We start from the raw sequence: 20,885 nt of genomic DNA, 5'->3' as shown, positions 1-20,885 counted from the left end.
TTTATCACCCTTACCTGCTGCACATCTTTACTAGCTCGGTCCCTCTGTCTAGCCAATCGGTACAGGTCCTTTTCTCCCTCCTTAGTGTCCAACCTTTTATACAACTCTTCATACGCCTTATCCTTAGCCTTCACCATTTCTCTCTTTGCCATGCACCTCATCTCCTGATACTCTTGTCTACTTTCTTCATCTCTTTGACAATCCCACTTCTTCTTTGCCAACCTCTTTCTCTGTATACTCTCCTGTATTCTTCATTCCACCACCCAGTCTCCTTGTCCTCCTTCCTCTTTCCAGATGTCACACCAAGCACCTTTCTAGCCATCTGTCTTACTAGCTCTGCTGTAGTTACCCAGCTATTCGGTAACTCTTCACTGCCATTCAGTGTCTGTCTTAACTCATCCCTGAACATCACCTCACAATTACCCTTTTTCAATTTCCACCATTTAATCCTTGGTGCTGCCCTCACACTCATCCTCCTCTTCTTGATCACCAATGTCATCCTACAAACCACCATCCTATGCTGCCTAACTACACTTTCCCCTGCAACCACTTTACAGTCTCCAATCTCCTTCAGACTGGCCCATCTACATAAGATATAATCCACCTGTGTGCATCTTTCTCCACTCTTGTATGTCACCCTATGCTCCTCCCTCTTGTTAAAATATGTATTCATCACAGCCATGTCCATCCTTTTCACAAAATCTACTACCATATGACCTTCTGCATTCCTTTGCTTAATACCATACCTACCCATCACTTCCTCATCCCCTCTGTTCCCTTCACCAACCTGCCCATTGAAATCTGCTCCAATCACCAGTCTCTCACCCTTGGATACAGACATCACCACTTCATCCAACTCACTCCAAAATTTTTCTTTCTCATCCATCGCACACTCAACTTGTGGAGCATATGCACTAACAACATTCATCATTACACCATCAATTTCCAGCTTCATAAACATCACTCTATCTGACACTCTTTTCATCTCCAAAACACTCTTAGCATACTGTTCTTTTAGGATAATGCCTGCGCCATTTCTCCTCCCATCCATGCCATGATAATACAATTTGAAACTGCCTCCGATGCACGTAGACTTGCTCCCCTTCCATCTGGTCTCTTGCACACACAATATACCAACCTTCCTTTGATCCATCATATCAGCTAGCTCTCTCCCTATACCAGTCATACTGCCAACATTCAAAGTTCCAACCCTCACTATCACAGTCCTAGCCTTTACCTGCATTCGGGCATGGCTTCCCCCTCTTCTCCTCCTTCGGCCAACAGTAGCCCAATTTCTGCCAGCACCCTGTTGGCTAACAGTACTGGTGGCGGTCGTTGTTAACCCGGGTCTCGACCGATCTGGTATGTATTTCTTTACTGTTGTCTGCATGTATGATTTGACAAAATTTTACGCCGGATGCCCTTCCTGATGCAACCCTCCCCATTTATCCGGGCTTGGGACTGGCACAAAGAAATGCACTGACTTGTGCATCCCCAGTGGCTGGGTTGTTTTCTGTATTAGTCATAAGGAACATATTTTTGTAGCTTTACAGATGAAAGAAGTACAAATGGAACCATTATAGCTCAAGCTAATGTTCCAGATATGCAAATATAAATGGCATTCCCCCAGAGTCTGCATGCCTTGCATGGCATGCAGGATTAGTGCAGGAGCTCTAGCAGGCAATATGTCTGCCGTGCGATACAGGAACAGCCTACAGAGGCATGCATGAGCCTCCCTGCACTTGTCCTGCACGGACTAAGCCCTTGTATGCAAATCACCCCATTTGCAGGAGAAATCTATGCAAATGACGGGAATTTGCTATCCAGGAAGCTTGAAACCAGCCGTGCAGGACTAGTGCAATCCGCAGAAATGTACTCGGTTAGTAACCGAGTACATTTCTGCAAAATCCAAAATGGAGCTGTGACAGCTCCAAATAAAGGCTGTATATCAGTCAGGAAGCATGCCAATGGCCGAGTATAAGGCCATTGGCATTGCAAACAGTTTAAAAAAAAAAAAAAAAAAAAAACTTTTATTTTTTTTTTATAGCCGATCTCAACTGTTTAAGTGTAGGGCAGTGGCGCGCAAATGGGATCAGGGGGAAAACAATAAAATAAACTTAAAACAAGTATTCTAACTAAAATCACTATTCTGCCATGAACGTCTATGGCAGGCAGAAGACAACATGGCCAGTGAGTAGTGGTTGCTAAGGGGAGAGGCTCAGTGTGAGACATGTAACTATGCATTAGCAGGCAATCCTATGCAAATGAAGGGAATGATAGTGAATCCCAGTTTTCCCCAGCATGCTAGTCAGGTCCCAACAGTGTAAGAGTAGGAATAGCTTGGTGCAAGCCTAGGAGTCAGTTGACATCATGGGGGTGTGTCAGGCATACTGTAAGTGGATTGAAGCCCTGTGGCTCATGTTTGCTCCTAGCTAAGCACAGTTACGCAAGGGTGTGTGTCTGAGTCTGCCTAGCACTCTTTACATTGCCTAAGCAGGTGTGCATTCTGCGCAGCGGCTTTTAAAGGTTTAAAAAAAGTTAAACCAGGAAATAGCAGCTGTGTGCACATTTGAGCACTGTGTTTGCACGGCGCACCCCCAAGCTTAAACAGAAAGGTAATGGGAAGGGAAAACAGCAGAAGGAAAGTAATCTAGGAGAACTAGCATAGCTGTCAGGTGAAATGTATCAGAATCAGCCAATTACACAGGCAGCAGACCAGCCCAGCCCAGAACACTACTATAAACTATGCAAACACCTTCCCCTCTGGTTTAACCACACTCTACACCACCAGTGTATACAAGCGGGGAACTTTTAACAATCAAAACAACAAAATGATAGGGGCTGCAATAGCTATCATACAACATGGGGAAGAGGCTGAGTGTGGTGAGGATGTGAGTGCTGTCCACCAACCCACAGAGAGGAGATAGTGAAGAGTGTACAGACCCAAGGTAACCTATCAGGGGCTACATGAGCTGGAGATAGTGGAGCACTATAGGGTGGACAGGGACCTCTTACAGCAAATTGTTGAGCTGTGCCAGCCACACCTGACACACAGAACTAACAGAGGGGAACCCATCCCAGTGGATACCAAGGTGTGTGTAGGCCTAAGAATACTAGCTACAGGTACCTTCCAAAGGCCAACTGGGGATATGATGGGGATCTCATAGGCATCAGCATCCAGGGTACTCCACCAATTCCTGGATGCCATGTCAGCACATGTCAGTGAGTACATATATTTCCCCAACACCCGTGAGGCTTTGGCCAGCAATATGCAACTGTTACACCAAATAGCAGAATACACAGAGGCAGTGGGTGCTATAGACTGCACACACATATGCATCAAAACACCACCCGGTGAGCAGAGTAGGGTCTACATGAACCGGAAGGGCTTCCCCTCCATCAACTGCCAGGTTGTGTGCGATGCCCAAGGCATAATACTGAATGTGTGTGCTGGCTGCCCTGGATACTATCACGATTTCCACATCTGGCATCTGATGCAGCTGTACCAGAGATTTGCCAATGGGGACATCCCTCATGGTCACCTAGTGGGGGATGCTGGATACACACTGGAGCCATGGCTTATGACACCCATCAGAAATGCACACACACCCAAACAATAACTGCATAATGAGGCACATTCACAGACCAGAAATATAGTAGAGCATGTGTTTGGGATGCTCAAGTCACGGTTCCAGTGCCTGGACACATCCGGAGGAGCCTTGCAGTACTCACCAGCTACATGTACCCAAATTGTCATCGTATTTGCCATGCTACACAATATGATCCTGCAGAAACAGCTGCAGCAGGAACAGCATGGGGCAGGGCCACACAGCCCCCCCCCCACCATTGTCAAGGCCTGCACAGGCACAGAGTGACTCAGAGGAGGAACAACCTGAGCCTGCCCAAGTAGGCAGAAGGAGGCGTGCCCAATATGCTCTGGCCTTGGCAAAGAGATGACGTATAGCACATACACTGACACAGGAGGGACCCAGAGAATAACACCTCTCTCTGACTCTCACATACAGTAAATGGGATGCCAAACATGACACTAACTGTGTTCAACCATGTGTAGGGAGTGTACTATGTGCAACCGACATAGGCAGCCCTGCAGCACCGCCTTCAATATTGGGACACTCACAAGGTAAGTGACACACACATGCCAGTCAGGGGGATTCACATACCAAAACAACAGTCACAGCCAGCAGGACAGGTGCAGACAAACATAAACAAAGGCTGTGCTATAGCCTCTGAATGATGCCTATGGGTAACCACCCCACCAGGCCTACACAGACAGACCACAGCAGGTCAGGCAGCGAGACATTAGTTCTGAAGGGTAGGAAGTCAGAAACTAATATGTAGGTAAATCAAAGCTAAGATCTGTAGTACACTGGTATGCCTCTAGTCAGCAAGATAGGTTAGAATACAGAATGAAATGGAGTACCTGACATACCAGTACAGTCATAACAAATGTGTACAAGTGTCAGGTGTGCCCCCATCCTACGTAGTAATGTAATAATAGTGAGGTGTGCTACCCCATCCTGTGTAGAAATGTAGAAATATTCAGGTGTGCCCCCCCATCCTATGTAGAAATGTAGTAACAGTCAGGTGTGCCCCCGCAATCCTGTGTAGATATGTAGAAATAGTCAGGTGTGCTCCCACCCAATCCTGTGTAGGAATGCAGAAACAGTCAGGTGTGCTCCCCAACTCTTCTTAATTATGTAGTAACGGTCTGGTATGCCCACCCCCAATGTAATGTACACACGTTGTAACTCAGGTGTGCTCCCCCAACCCTATGTAGAAATGTAATAACATGTATGTGTAGGTCTAATACCAGTGGAGCACAGATGCACAGAGGTGGCCAAGGTAGTACGATAGGTTGCAGCATCTGCACAATATGCAGGCATGTGTGTGTTAGGTTGGTGTGTGTCTCATATCATATGAAAGTGATCCGTATGTATGCATGTTGAGGTAAACCTGGTGGCCATTGCCCACTACCACTGATGACAGGGACAAATCCTCACAACTGCAGTGCCATACACAATACCCATCAGTATAACACAAGGTAGCAGTAAGCCATTGCAAATGTATGGTGATAATATATGTCACCATCTGAAACACTGACATGGCATGGTTATTGGCCAACATATGCAAGCAGTACACAGGGGAAACTACCCCAGGCATACATTATATATTGTATCACTGTGAAATGGACACACACTTGGAAAAGTACATATAGGTATGCATCACATTATTTGGTCCTGTAGTGGGGAATACTGGTGTTGTCTGCCCAAACACTAGCAGATCACAAAGGAGGTAGGACTGATGTATTGGGAAACAGCTGATGTACGTGTACATGCAAGCATTACTGGAATTCCCAATGCATATCTGTGTGTCAGATGCATGTAGTGTGCGTAGCACACATGCACCCAGCTCATGCAAACACCACCCACAGGCACCTCTCTGGTCATATCCCTGCTGTGGGGAATGGGTACAGTAAGACACTACCTGTATATGGTAATAGTGGAAGACTGCAGCATGCAGTGCAGGTGTCCCATGCAGGTGTGTCCCTAGCTGTAGGTATCAGCCTGCCAGCATCCACACCACCTGAGCAAGACTGTTAGGAGGTATTTGCATGAACACCTATCACACCTACCCTGCCACCCCAGGGGGATATACTGTATGGTGGTCTGGGACTGTAGGACTGACAGAATGCAACTGCCTACCACATCTGGCATGCAGCAACACCTAATGCCCCACAGGCATCTGCCAAAGGCCTGTATTTCACACTTACTGCCAATGCATGTTATGTCATGGATAACCAAATAACAACATAACACACTCCACATAAGCCATATGTAAGGCCATGTGGACAAACCACAGTAACATGTCCACCATGTCCCACTGCATGAACTGTGGATCAACACTAACACACACCTGTGATGAGGCAATACTCTTAGGGAAAGTATCAGAGAATGTATGCATAATGTACTGAAGAGGTTAGAATAACAGAGGGGGGTGGGAGCATGGGCAGCATGGAATATGCAGGGTCCGACACCAAGCTGTGTGCACACATTATCCTTGGCTGCAAACACATACATGGCTGGCTACACACCTGCCCGTACACCACAATAGGGTATATGTCCTGACCCATGGCCCCTGCCCCTGGCTGAGATGTGCGAATCTGTACAGCTGTGAGGCATTGCCACAGGAAGATAAGCCCATACTGTCATGCTGATGGGTGTACAAGTATGGGATCCTCTGCCAGTACTGTACCAAGGTGCTGAACCGGATACACAAACCCAGCACCAAGTGTCTGCAGCTCCCTCTCCAAAATGGCATAACTTACCATGAATACGTAGGTGTCTGCCCACAATGTCAGACACAGCAGCAGTCACTCTTGTCCCCCAAGACATCACTGTGAGCAAGAATGTCCACCTGAGAGTACTTGTCAGAAAACATCACTATGTATAACATTACACATCTGAATATCTCTGCTAACAGCAGTACCATGCAGCTAAAGCAGCATGGACACAGTCACCTACAGTACACACTATCCCCTGCACATTTTGTCCACATATTGCCAAATAATCGACAGGTACCCTGCAGAAACAGTATTCTGCCTGTAGATGTACAACACAAAGGTCTGCACTGCAGTCCAAACTACCTGGACTCAATACACGCAGTCAATACAGATGGGCATACTGAGCATGCTCACACACTTAAACAAATGAAGACCATGTCTGCAAACACCAGTGGACCAGACATATCTGGCAGTCGCAGATGCTAGTGCAGACACTTCTCAGTATGCACCACTCATGCACTGCACAGACAGTGGATAGGAATACAGACATGTATCTAAGGACTACACACTATAATAAACTAAAGGTAGACATACACAAATGTGTGGAAGAGGGTGATTGTGACAAGGAGCCTTCCAGTCCTATCCCAACCAGTACACAGCCAAAGGGCCACAACCACATGAGGTTCAGATGTCACTCACTGTAGATACTAGCCACCAGTATCTGTCAGCATTACAGACTATGTGGTGCAAGTGCAAGCTGTGCAACATGACTGTAAAATAAAGTAGTCATCTAGCAGCTGTATGCACGTACCTGTGAAATATGACCCTGTGTGTGCCCGCATGTGGTGTGTCAGCCTCTAGATGAATAGGATATGGCCCATGCACACATGCTGCCCTATCCATAGCCCTACTATGACAAGTCTGCTGAGGTCATCCACTGTGAAATACACCTTTGGGGAAGTTGTAGCCCAGTAATCTCCATGGCGGGTCCTATAACTGCATATTGCAGTAGTGTGATAAACTAGTTAGGTAGGAGTTCCAATCCCAGACATGGCATCTGTGTATGTGTGTGTGTGTGTGTGTGTGTGTGTGTGTGTGTGTGTGTGTGTGTGTGTGTGTGTGTGTGTGTGTGTGTGTGTGTGTGTGTGTGTGTGTGTGTGTGTGTGTGTGTGTCTGTCTGTCACCCCTGTCCTGTGTGGTGGTGGTTGTTAGTGTGTAACAACTGGACTCAATGTGGAGTGGGTTTTGCAAACTTCTTATATGGTGGGCCAAATATATATCACAGTGTCCACCATACAGGGATAACAGATGTGAAATAGCCGAGAGGCTGGGGTGCAAATCCATACCCCTAAATGTGACATCAATGCCAGCTGAACAATGTTAGCAACCCTTGCATTACCCAGGGAGCAGTGCACCCATGCACGTCAGTACTGGCACTCCTGTCTGTGTGTGTGGTGTATGATGCATATGACCGCATTCACACTCACTACAACCCCCATTGGCATACTGAAGTATGCTGTCTGATGTCAGACACCTTCACATACCCTTTGCACATATAACCTCTGTATGACCCCTGTTGTGCATGTGATACCTGCACAGTACTCTGTTGTGGCAATCCCACTAGAGATGAAGTATATTCCTGGCCTAGCCAAGTGTGTCAATGTGCGTCCCTGTGAGAGTGTGGCTGTGTTGACTCTGACCCCTGTTCATGTGGACAGGCACGTGTACTACACCTACCACATAGCTACCATATCCCTGTTGCAGATGTTGCTCACCATCACATATACGTTCTGAGGGCTCCCCAACATGTAACTTATATGGCACATCCAATAACTGCATGGACATGTGATAACACTACATAGTCATCAGGGGATTGATACCCTGTACTGGTAGGTGTGTGATACAAACATGCTTAAGTTTTACTCTCCCACCGCTCCCTGGCTTTTCTGTGCCTCTGTCTGCTTCTCTCACTCCCTCTCTGGTGGATGTGGAGATGTATATCCGCTTTGCTTAGGCAGCAGCATGTGCATTTTAAGTGATGCTCAGGATCAGCTGATGGCCTCTGCACAAATTGCAGCCCTCCTCTAGCTGATTGCATGTGGAACAACTGTGGTAACAATCCCATAGCCAGTTTACATGGAAACACTCACCAATATCTAGGAACATCATGTTGGTGTTGAGCCTTTCATTCACTGTGAGCAGGAACTTGATCTGTTGTTTGGCAAACAGCATTACAGATGGATTGGGGTTTACCTCTAACAACATACACTGTGGAAACAGGCCAACACACAGGAGGGGGATGTGCCTGGCCTGACTACAGACTGTAAGTGCTACTATACTGCATTTGGAGTAATGTTGGTTTAACAGGGTGTGTGTGGATATGGCTGTCCTACATGTTTTCATACCTGCCTTGTCAGTGCTATGTTTATGAGGGAACACTCATCTGTAAGGCCATCTGCAGACTGGCCAGTGTGTGGTGCCTTTTGTTCCAGGTGTTACCCAAAGAGCACCTATCTGTGAACTGCAGAAGGTAGTGTGAGGATTGCAGTCTGACAGCCATGGGAGTTACTGACTTCATATCCCTCATAGGACATATGGTGCAACAAACCCTGTTACAACAGTAAATGCACGAGATTATCACAGCAACATGTCAGTATTGGCCCTTTGTATGTGTCTCCAGCCACAACCCTGTCAACCTTTGTACATATCTCATGCATTAAAGGGTGCATATGTACTGTACACCATAATTAGTGACATCATATCTGATAACAAGCCAGTGAGATATCAGACTGCTACGCATGTAATGTATAGTAGGGGTTATATATGATGTCATAACCTGGACATTCTGTGGTTGTTTTTACAGTACTGAGGAAAGTGTACTTATGGTGATTGTCAGCAGTGTGTGTATTGTTAATATGTACCTTGGACTGTGTACAAACTGTGGTAGATGTCAATTTTCTTGGTCATGTTTTATCTGATGTTACATGCTGCTCCACTCTATGTTACCCTATTGGCTTACATATTTGTAGCGCCATACACACAATTCCCATACCACAGACAGGCATCGGACCACACTGTGTAGTGGCCCAGTGTATGTAGGGTTAGTGTGTAAGTGGCACATATGAAGTTGGTGTTGAACAGTCTATATACTGTAATAATATTCTAGCATGCATTATGTGGCTGTGGCTGTGTTCACAATAGTTGTGGTAAAGCACTTTCACACAGGTGTATGTTACTCTGTGCTGTGGCATGCCTGTGCAGCCTGCTATATAAGCAGGTACATGTGCATTCTCCCATAGGAAATGTAGGCTAGTGTTGAGCTGGTCTGTCTGTAGCCTGCACAGTGCTTTGTTACATGCCTAACAGCTTAGTGTACTTACTCAGTGAGATGTAATGTTTACATACTTGCCAGATATGCTGCTGCTGGGCCACCATAATAGTCATGTATGTCAGACAGAGCAGTGGGATGCTGTACAGATGTATGTCAATGTTTAGTGGGTGGTATGTGGCCATGGCACTTCCATACCAGTGGTTATTATGTAGCAGGACAGACAGGGATGTGTGAATGCATATCCTATGGAGGCACATGTATACCAGTAGTTACGTATTATATCCATCTACATGGCTGTTAACATCCACATTGTCAGGATTCATCCACATGTCTTGCACTAGGGGGTTATGTGCATACCTCTGGACTGTCCAGGGTATGTCAGACTGTCAACATATACTGGCCATTATCTCTGCTGTCGTCCACAGGAGCATTACGTGCTAGCAGTAGTACTATACTATGATGTCTGTAGGATGTCTGTCAGTAGCCAATGGTGCACATGTTAAACGCAGATGTGATCTCCCACACACACCATGTCTATGAAGACAAACCCTATTACAGTAGCAATACTCTACAAATATACCTGCTATACATACCTGACATCCCCTTGTACTATGAAGTTGGGACTACAGGGGCTGAGGTAGGGCTACACTCCATGTACAGGACATATAGTGATGGCATATGTACATATACTTATCCAGATATCTATATAGACATACACATACACATATCGACATACATAGATGGATGTGTATAAGTACATAGATATACATATTAACACCCAGATATATGCATATACAGAGCAATATATGTCTACACATATAAAGATAGAGATACATATGCACATATATGTATGGATATCTACATATGTATTGACAGTACTAGGTATATCAGAATAGATATGTATGCACATATAGTTGATATCTATATATATATATATATATATATATATATATATATATATATATATATATATACCAACATAACTAGGCATATCTGTACACATAGGATGTGCATACATATATAGCTATATGTACATATATCTATATATAGATATATGTACATATATCTATATATACAAATTCATATATCTATGTATACATATATCTATATATACATATATGTATAAGGGAGCGCTACAGAATCCTGAAAGCCCAAAGTTCTGAAGACCATCAGGGGTGAGCTGCCTTAAGGTAAATGGATGTACATTACCATACAATCCACCTTGGTTAAATGCAGGCCTATTGCCACCTGCCATACAGACTGTTCTGTTTGTCAGTGGGCTTGTGATGGTGTCAGTTGTGCCTTGGTATGTAACAGTTGCATCCCATTGTGTCAACTGAGGTTTTCACCCCCTAGGGATTGTGTACAGAGTGTAGATAGAGGCTGCTGAACTATACATCTGCATTACTTACTGTTGATTGTTTGGTATCCTGTGGCCCAGTCTGTCATTACTATTGTACTACTTGATGACCTTGGCCTGGACAACAACATTTGTTAACCTTTCCAGACTACTGTAGTAGTATAACTGTTTCACAGTTGCATTACTCAGTTTATATGGATGTCCTTGTCTAAACAGCTATATGACATGGCATATACAACTGTAATAGTACATAAATAAAGCTTTCCCATTTATGCAAACCTGTGTGTGGTGTTATATCCTTTGATTTCTCTGTGGCTATATGTTGCAGGCAATGATTGTCTTTTGTATGGATGGCTCATAGATTCTCCAGTTGGTAAGAAGGTAACTGTAGGAATAGTGGCTGTTCCATATTGTGTGCATGTACTACATATGCATCTTACTATACATATCTATGTGTGTGAATGTGTAGTTACATATATATATATATATATATATATATATATATATATATATATATATATATATATATATATATGTATATCTGTATCTGCATATATGTGTCTGTGTATATGTATCCTAGGGATGCATGTCTGGTCCTGGTTATGGGATCTGCAACATTTGGTAGTGTATTGCAGGGGGGAGGTGTTTAGCTGTGTGGGGGTATACCTATTTGTACAAGACATATATTGTTTGGGGCCTCTCAACCCCATTAATGGTACGTGTGGACATATATGATTTTGTTATTTCCTCATTGTTATCTACAGATGTATGTCCGTATATACCTATGTATATATATATATATATATATATATATATATATATATATATATATATCTGCTTACATCTATATAACTATGTCCGTATATACCTACACACACACATATATATATATATATATATATATATATATATATATATATATATATTTGCTTACATATATATATATATATATATATATATATATATATATATATATATATATATATATAAAACTTGCCGTATATATTTAGACATATAGATGTAGACATATATATCTAGATGTAGGCATTTGCATGTATAAATTTATATCTATATATATATATATATATATATATATATATATATATATATATATATATATATACATAGGTCTAGGACTTTTGATTGATAGATTAAATGTCCGAAACCCAAACGGCCGGGCATACTTATGCGAAAGTGCTTTTCACTGAAGAAGCACTTTTGCATAAGTATGCCTATTGCCGAGGCCGTACTATGGTACAGATAAGAGAAAATTCCCTTTTCCCTACTGTAGTGTGGTCTCGGAGGGAGAATATTAAAGTAGGGGGGGTGTGGGTGGCACAGCCTTCCCACATGGGAGCTGCAGGGGGGTGAAGCCCCCCTGCAAAAATGTTAATGTAGTTTTTTTTTTTATTATTAACATGCTTTAACAAAAGCATTTTTTAGATAAGTGCGCTTTAGTTAAAGTGTGTTTGGTGGTTATGGATTTGGACATTTGATCATTCGAACAAACATCCTAGATCTATCTATCTATCTATCTATATATATATATATATATATATATATATATATATATATATATATATATATATATATATATATATATATATATATACACATATATAGCTATGTTGTATCTGTTTAGGTATTAATATATTTACATACACACATATATCTACATGTTGGAATACATTCTATGTACTGTTGAATGACTGGGCTGGATGATATGTGAATACATCAGGGTTATGTATGTCTGACATGGCTTACTGATAAATCACTTTCTCTATGGTGTGCAGGGTCCTGGGTTCAAGCTCTTGCAGAGGCTGTTTATTTTCTTGCTAGGCAGAACAAGGGCTATTGGATACAGTGTGATTAAGGCACTTTTGAGCTGTTGTAAGTGGGTTTGGGCGGAGGTAAGCACTGCTAACGTCCTGTTACAGTTTCTTACACTGATTTAGCTCCTCAGTTGCTTAACCAGTGTAGGCATTGCTTACCTTCACACAAACAGGCTTAGACCTGCTTACTGCTGCTTAAAAGTGCTTACTCCCGCTTACCTCCACACTAATTTCTTTAAAAGAAAAGAAAAAGGGGTCTATACGAAAGTGGTGAAAAAAGGGTCACAAAGAGGGAAAGACAGTAGGGAAAATAGCCAGGGATGTGCAGGAAGGGTGTAGGGAAGGTCCATAGCTGCCCATTTCTTCTACAGCAACAGCTGTGCACCTACACTGAATTTTTAGGTAGATTTGGACACTCAAACCCCTGGGAGAGGGTGAGGACAACAATAATAAGTTGTGATGCCAATCAGACCAGATTACATGTGTCCAATGGACACGTGTGTGAAATGGACAGCTATGTATGGGGCGAGATTTTTTTTTTGGAACAGATTACCTTTTTTTTTCCAGGTGAGAGTGGGATGTTGGGGAGGGGTAGTAGGTATATTTTGGGAGGTAGGTTGGGTAGGTTAATAGGCAAGACAAACAAGATGCATCCAGGGGCAGTATATGACACATTTGGGGGTAAACACCTTGATGGGGAGTGGTGTTGAGAAATCGGAAGCCCATAAGTCCCCATAATTCATCAGAAATTTACATAAACACTATTCATATCATTCTACCCAAGTGCAGAGAGCACTCCTTGTACAAAAGTTGTATTTCAGTAAAGAATTTACCATAATATTTCAGTAGTATATGAAATGGCATGTTAACATGATGTGTGGATTTATTGTACATTTTCTCTTTTGCCTCTCCCCGCCCTTTTTTTTCTGTCTTATTTTGATTATGCATTTCTTTCCACTTTATTGTTTTGTCTCTCTACCATTTAGTTTACTTTTTTACAGCTTTTAAACCCTCAAGACCAGATCAGGCACGAGCCTCCCAGGCTGTCGTTGTTCTATAAAATAACTCCAGTTTGTTATTGTCTTTAAATAATTTTGCTTTCTTTTCTCATCACTTCCAGTTTTGCACATATACCTATTCATGCTTCTTACCTCAGTTATGTCACATTTTTTTACAGTTGTCAACATTATTGCAGTGCAAGCTGAAAATCAAATTCCTACTTACCTCTCTTAAAGTTCTTGAAAATAGTATATAACTCTTTCCCTAGCTAATATCAGACGGAAGTTATCCATTATTTCCTTAAAATTTTCACATGCCTGTATTTTTCTTCATTTGTTTCACTCAGAGTCACAAAAAAAAAAATACTATCTTTCTATTAGTTACCACAAAAATACTTAATTTTTCCAAATGGATTCCCCTGTTTTCTTGGGGTTTATGTCATAACAACGAAAGATTAAAATCTCGAGTGCTGGAAACACCAAAGATCCATAATATCAAAACCTTTATTGTGGATGGCTGCGCCCCCCACACCCCCCGCTAATTATATATACCAACTCTGAGATCGCACTACAGCGAGGAAAGGCCAAATTTCCTGATCTTCACTGTTTTGCGATTTCACAAAACACACATCGATATACTGCATTTTTGATGTTTTCATTACTCGAGATTTTAACTCTTCTTTAACATCAACAATTCAGACTTCTACATTATTCACCAAGGCTACTATTTCTGAAAACCTGACTACTCCCATAGCCTATGCAACATCCAGTCCTCATAAGAATTGCTATTCAAATTTAAGGATGTTATCGAAAATAATTTCCCTTTACTTTTTGGCATCCTGTTCATCTATTATTTTCATTTTCATGGGAAAAGCTGAAACACACAACAACAACAACAACAACAACAACTTTACTGTGTTTGACACAGCATACTATTGAAAATTTAAACTTCAGTAGTCTTTATTCATCACTTTCATTTTATAATGACGTTTTACATTTAGACTTTCTTTTTTACGCAGTTCATTTCATTGTGCAAACTTACATATAAGTCACATTTATATTTCATGGCAATGAGTTTACAATATTACATTTCAAGTGAAACTATACAAGTCTTAAAGAATGCAAATAACTATTGACCTGTTACCTAGTCTAGTTTTATGCAGTTTATACAGGGTTTTTTAGGATTACATTCATACAGGATAAATTTCTGCAGTGAGATATGATTGTAATCGAGTGTATATTAAAAAAAAATCTTCTGTCCCTCCTTCTCCCTCTTACTGTACCTCAGTTATTTTCAGATATGTGTTCTCTTTATGTTCTAAATCATTTGCAGACTGTCTCTCTGTCATTATTTTCCCCACGTCTACATAATCCATCCACAGGTGCCCATTTGTACCACAATTAGAACATATTAATTTACAGTTTTTTGCAACGTGACCCCAATTCATCGCATTGGTTACATCTTTTATTATATTCACTAATTAAATGATTTCCATCTGCACAAAAATGTGGCTGGCAATAACAGCAAACATTTCCCTTACCCATCAGTGTTTCCAATACATTGTAAATGCTACAAGTTCCACCAATTTCCTTCAAAGTCTCCACAATTCGCAATTTTCTTTCATTATAAATATCTTTACATGAATTATTTGAAAAGCATTCAGCGATGTCCTGTTCAAAATAATGTCAATTCTAAATTGATAGAACATTTTTTTTTTCTTTTAATATCTTTAGCAGATGCAAACACATAGATACAAAATGCCAATATTTCAAGTATAAATTCCCTTTTTCCTCCACCTTAAAAGGATTCACAGTTAACTGTCAAAAGATCTGATCACCCAGGAATACCAGAGATTGCATAGAAGCTAGTATAAAACAAAGTGGTTTTACCAAACTATAACTAATTCTAAATGTCATAATTGTTAACTGTGCTGTCTATTTTAGAAGAAATACAATTTATTTTCTCTTTTTGTCTGTGTAGAAATCCTTCATTATATGTGTTGTTTCCTTTCCTTGAATTCTGTAGCATAATGTAGTTTCCCTGCACTTTCAGTGTTATCAGAATGCTTGCAATGGACTGAGCAGGTCTTTCTTCTTCTTCTTCTTCTTCCTCCAGGCTTTGCTTATCCTCTGCTTCCCCCTGCTGGTGATATGTAATATTGTACCTGAGTACAATTTTCAACTCCTGTAAACATTTTTCCACCACTGCCCATGAATGAGCACATGTCTTACTCAGTTACTTTTCTTCTCTGATATGCTTTAAGGTTTGTGCCTGGCATGGAGATAGAACCCACTGCCTTCTGATGGTGCTGGCAGTCAAAGGTAAGTATAATCACTGCTAAGGTATTTTGTGTCAATTAACATAACAAATGAATTTGATTTTTAGTGCCATACTGGTTGTCGATTTTGGGTTAGTGATATGAGAGTGTAACTTGAAGACTGAGCTATACTAATATCTTTATAATTGAGGAGTTTAGCATGGCAGTGTGACGTCAACAAGTCAATAAATTTGTATCATCCATTAGAATGAAGAAAACATAGATAATATTCAAGACATGTGAGTAATTAGTAAAATACCAGTCCTGATGCAATACTAGATATTCTATGTGCAGTCCAAAAAAGTATCAGTGTTTTCCTTTGTTATACAGCCGTAGTTCAGTGGCATCCTTTCAGTGTTGACTAAATACTGGACTTTGCATACCATATCTAACACTGTTATCATCATCAAGAAGTGATTTGTCATGTTGATGGAAAAAAAGATGGTGTTAAACATCTTAAGACTAATTAACGCTGTCTATCTGTTTCTTCTAGCTTTTGGTGTAAGGGAGAACCCAAAAATGTGAAAAAGTTTAACAGTCAAGGTGAGAACTGTGCTGCTCTGACAAAAAATGTATGTCCCCTAGGCTGGAGTGATGATAATTGTGATACATCCTACAACAGAATTTGTGAAAAATATCTCTGTTCAATGCTTATGTAATTCTGACAAGCAGGAAATGTTGGAAAGTGTGCATGCTGGTGAGATATTTGGCAGCAGTTTCCAATTTATACAGCGGCACTGACAACATTAAAACCAATTAAACGTATTATCACAAATAACTAGTGTTTGGCTTGTAATGTAATTTTATTCAGTCCTGCACATACTATCGATCTGTAACCAGTACCATGCTTTGCACACAGTATGTTGTCATTTTTTTTTTCTTTTTTACTGACATTATCCTGGTTGTATTTCTTCTACATTTTCCCAGAATTGTTAGGGAGAATAGGACATACAATACTTTTGTCTTAACTCTATTGCTGATTTTTTCTTTGACTTTCAAACCAATAAAATAGTTGTAAAGGATTTTATTTAACAAACTATTACAAGCTGTTTTATTTAACAAACACTGAAAAAAGTTTAAATAAAGCTGATCTTTTGGACTCTTTCTATAACACAAATCATGTCAGAAGTATACATTTGTTTTGCCAACAGTCCTGTTTCTACATAGAAATTTATAAAATTACATGAAAAAAAATGATAACATTAAAAATGGTAAGTGTCTACAAATAAAAAACAGAATTTCTAGAACAACTAGAAAGACATATGATCATCATTTGTGGGTCAATCTGAAAAACTTGTTGAAGAAGTATTAACTTTTATAATGAGTTCATTTAATTTATCCCTCTCTTATCTGTGATGTATGATATAAACAGAAGATAACAGTATATTTCAAATGAATTCATTGGATGTCTATGTATATACTTCAGTTTTTATAATTTTGTTAATTTATATATATATATATATATATATATATATATATATATATTTATACATGAGGCATATATATGTTATAAATTTTTAGATACACTTTTTCTTTATCTTTCATGATTTTATGTGATTGATTATAATCTGTTAGAATCAAAAATCAATAAAATTGTTTTGAAAAAAAAATGGTAAGTGTCCATATCTGATTTGCCAGCATGTAGCTATGTCATTTTGTACATCAGCGTTATTAATATATTGTAAAGGCTAATGTGTCTGGCGAAGACCCCAGCATAACCTTCACTGTATTTTATAATCTGTATTTTGTACTATTTAAGGTACATTCAGGTTATGATTATGGTATCTGTTATAATTTTAAACCAGACCAAAATGAGTATGTATATAGATAAATAGGTATGAGATTACTGTTTTGTCTGAATAGTCTTTTATTCAGTTTTATTTATGCATGCTACTGGAGGTTTTCTTTTCTTTTCAGTTTATTATTTGGTGAAGGAAATACTGTTGAGATGGTATTTTATGTTACTATGTGTGTTGTGAAATGAAGTCCTTAATTACCTCAGAAAATTGAAAGGGAAAAGTATGAATGTAATATGTTGTCAATAAACCGTCAATTGACAATGCAATGGCAGGAAATAGTGGATTTGCTTGCAGAACAATCTTTGTGCTTAGTTCACAATAAACAAAAAGACAATCTTTTTGTTTACTTCACAATAAACAAAAAGGTATGTTAAAGTTAAGAGAAGCAAGTAGAAACATTCCTTGTATAAAAACACAGGATAGTTGTTGCTGTAGTAAAATTAGAACTTCATATTCCATGTAACCAGATACGACACTGTTGGTTTCTTAGAAAGAATCAAAAAACCTGGATTAAATCAATCCTGTTCATTCATTCATTTCTAAGTGGGGCATAGTTCTGATCCAGCTGGACCATTTTCAGTCTAGCTCAGGTGAGAAAATGTACAACATATAGCAATAATATAATTAATATGAGAGAAGCATTTATAATTATCATTTAGTGTTATAAATATGAATAACAGTGCTATATATTATACAACGAATTATATGACACAGACTACAGAAGATCTTGAGAGTTACTTCCAGAAGATTCATTCACTTTTTGCACAAACATCAATGCTATGTATATTGCATATCCTAAGAATGTAAAAATGATCATCCTTTCTAGGCCTAATGAGGAGTTGGGAGTATAAATGTTCTAGATGATATTTACAGTATGATAACAATTACACTTTGCTTCCTTGAAGAGAAATCCTTTTTAAGTTATTTTAAAATTTTGGAAAGGGCAAGGTGTAACTTATGTGTTTAGGGATTGATTTCCAGACCTTTATGGTAGACTAGAAAAGCAGAATTCTGTTAATTTTTGTTTTGTGAATGGTGTTAGGATGTAACGTGTGGAGACAAGTGGTGACATAAGGTATGTGTTTTCCTGTACCGTGATGATAAAGTAAGGAAAGGATTACATATTGATAAGCTTAAAGATCGTGAAACCTTGAAACAGAGTAGTCCTTATAAGCAGCCATTTGGCTTTGGTGAGTGTGGTACAATGATATTCTCTTTGAGGTAATTGTTTTATGAATCTGAAGATGTAGAAGGTGGATTAGGGTAAGAAGAGGATCTTTTTGAGGATGAGACAGTCAGGAGAATATGTGTTCCAGTTGTGGAGGTAGTACTTCTTTATGAGTAGTACTCTAGCCTTAGAATAAGTGTGAGTTGTTTCCTCTCAAAATAGTTTTTTCACTTCGGCCGTGGCAACTTGGGTGTAAAAAGGGGGCAGCAGCTGCTTCAAATCTCATCAGGAAAATACTTCTTTTGTCTTCTTTTTCTTTTTTACCAGAAACTTCAAGAAAAGCAGTTAATGAGGAAGGAAACCTGGTTAGATTAAGTTACAGTGCTGATAATCTGTTAAAAATTGTATCTGCATTCTCATTATGCTGTGGGTTTGATGAGCTTCTTATGGTAAGGCCTGTAAGCTCAAACATACTACAAGAACTACTACAGCTAAGGATTTTGCTGGAACATGGAGATGAATGCAAACTTCAAGCAGATTGTATGTCCGGGGCAGCTAGTAGTCACAAAAAAATTAAAAGATGTACCAGATTGAGGAAAAGAGGCACCAGAGGAGGAATTTCAGTGATATTGAAGGTAAATCCTCACAGGCCAGCACTGCCCTCCATACTACTAGTCAACGTACGGTCACTTGAAAATAAGATGGATCACTTAAGACTGGAACTCTCATTACAAAACAAGGTGGGAAACAGCAATTTATTTGTGTTTACTGAAACCTGGTTAAACCAAAATATCAGTGATAGCACAGTAAATGTAGAAGGCATGACTTTATTTAGAGCAGACAGAATTCAGTCACTATGTGGCAAGTCCAGAGGAGGGGGAGTGTGTATATATGTTAATAACAACCAGTGCAGCAACTGTGTAGTGACCACCACTTTCTGCTCAGAAAACATTGAAATTCTATCACTAAAATGTAGGCCCTTCTACCTGCCAAGAGAGTTCAATGGAATATGCATCACAGCAATCTACATACCACCTGATGCAAGTATCTGTGATGCACTGTCCACCTTGTATCAATCTATAAGTGATCTGCAAAACAGAAATCTATAGCATACGATAGTAATTGCAGGAGACTTCAATCAGGTTAACCTAAAGACCGTATTACCCCACTACCACCAGCATGTAAACTTTGCCACAGGGTGGGGGGGGGTAAATGTACTGGATAAGGTCTACACTAACATCAAAGGTGTATATAAAGCAAAACCGTATCTATATATAAGGAGCTCTGACCACCTAGCCATCATGCTGGTTCCAGCTTATAAATCCATACTGAAAACCAGTACACCAGCTAGAAAATAAATAAGGATCTGGCCTGAGGGGAGTAATCTCAGCTCTACAAGACTGCTTCAACTATACAGACTGGCCATTGTTTAGAGAGGCTGCTGAGTTGACTTGGACACATACAGTGAGTTGGTCACAGCTTACATTTCTATGTGTGTGGAGGATGTAACAAGCACCAAACTCATCACCATATGGGCAAATCAAAAACCTTGGCTAACTAGTGAGATGTACAAGCTCCTGAAAGTAAGAAATGTAGCTTTCAAATCCTAAGATATGGAAGCTTCAAGTGTAGCCAGAGCCAAGCTGAACAAAGGTATCAAGGAGATGAAAACATCCTATGGCAGAAATATCCAAAGTCACTTCAAGGACCAGAAGGATACCAGGCATGGTATGAAAAGGAATTTAAATCATCACCAACTACAAGCCTACATCAGCTTC

At 40.1% G+C, this 20,885-nt stretch overlaps 1 protein-coding gene across 1 annotated transcript in view; it reads left to right on the top strand.

The window, feature by feature from the left end:
- Positions 1 to 17,532, top strand: part of LOC122808667 (C-type lectin domain family 4 member E-like) — a 431,913-nt gene extending 414,381 nt beyond the window's left edge. Inside the window, exon 6 of the mRNA XM_044079643.1 lies at positions 16,634 to 17,532. Coding sequence (XP_043935578.1) covers positions 16,634 to 16,799 — 166 coding nt within the window. The 3' untranslated portion in view covers positions 16,800 to 17,532. The remainder of the gene's footprint in view (positions 1 to 16,633) is intronic.
- Positions 17,533 to 20,885: the final 3,353 nt, after the last annotated feature.

This window comes from Protopterus annectens, chromosome 8.part0 (assembly GCF_019279795.1).
Source record: "Protopterus annectens isolate FY-2018-M chromosome 8.part0, PAN1.0, whole genome shotgun sequence".
In the NCBI taxonomy this organism is placed as follows: domain Eukaryota; kingdom Metazoa; phylum Chordata; order Ceratodontiformes; family Protopteridae; genus Protopterus; species Protopterus annectens.
Note: the sequence above shows the minus strand (reverse complement) of the source record. Positions and strands in the feature narration are given on the sequence as shown.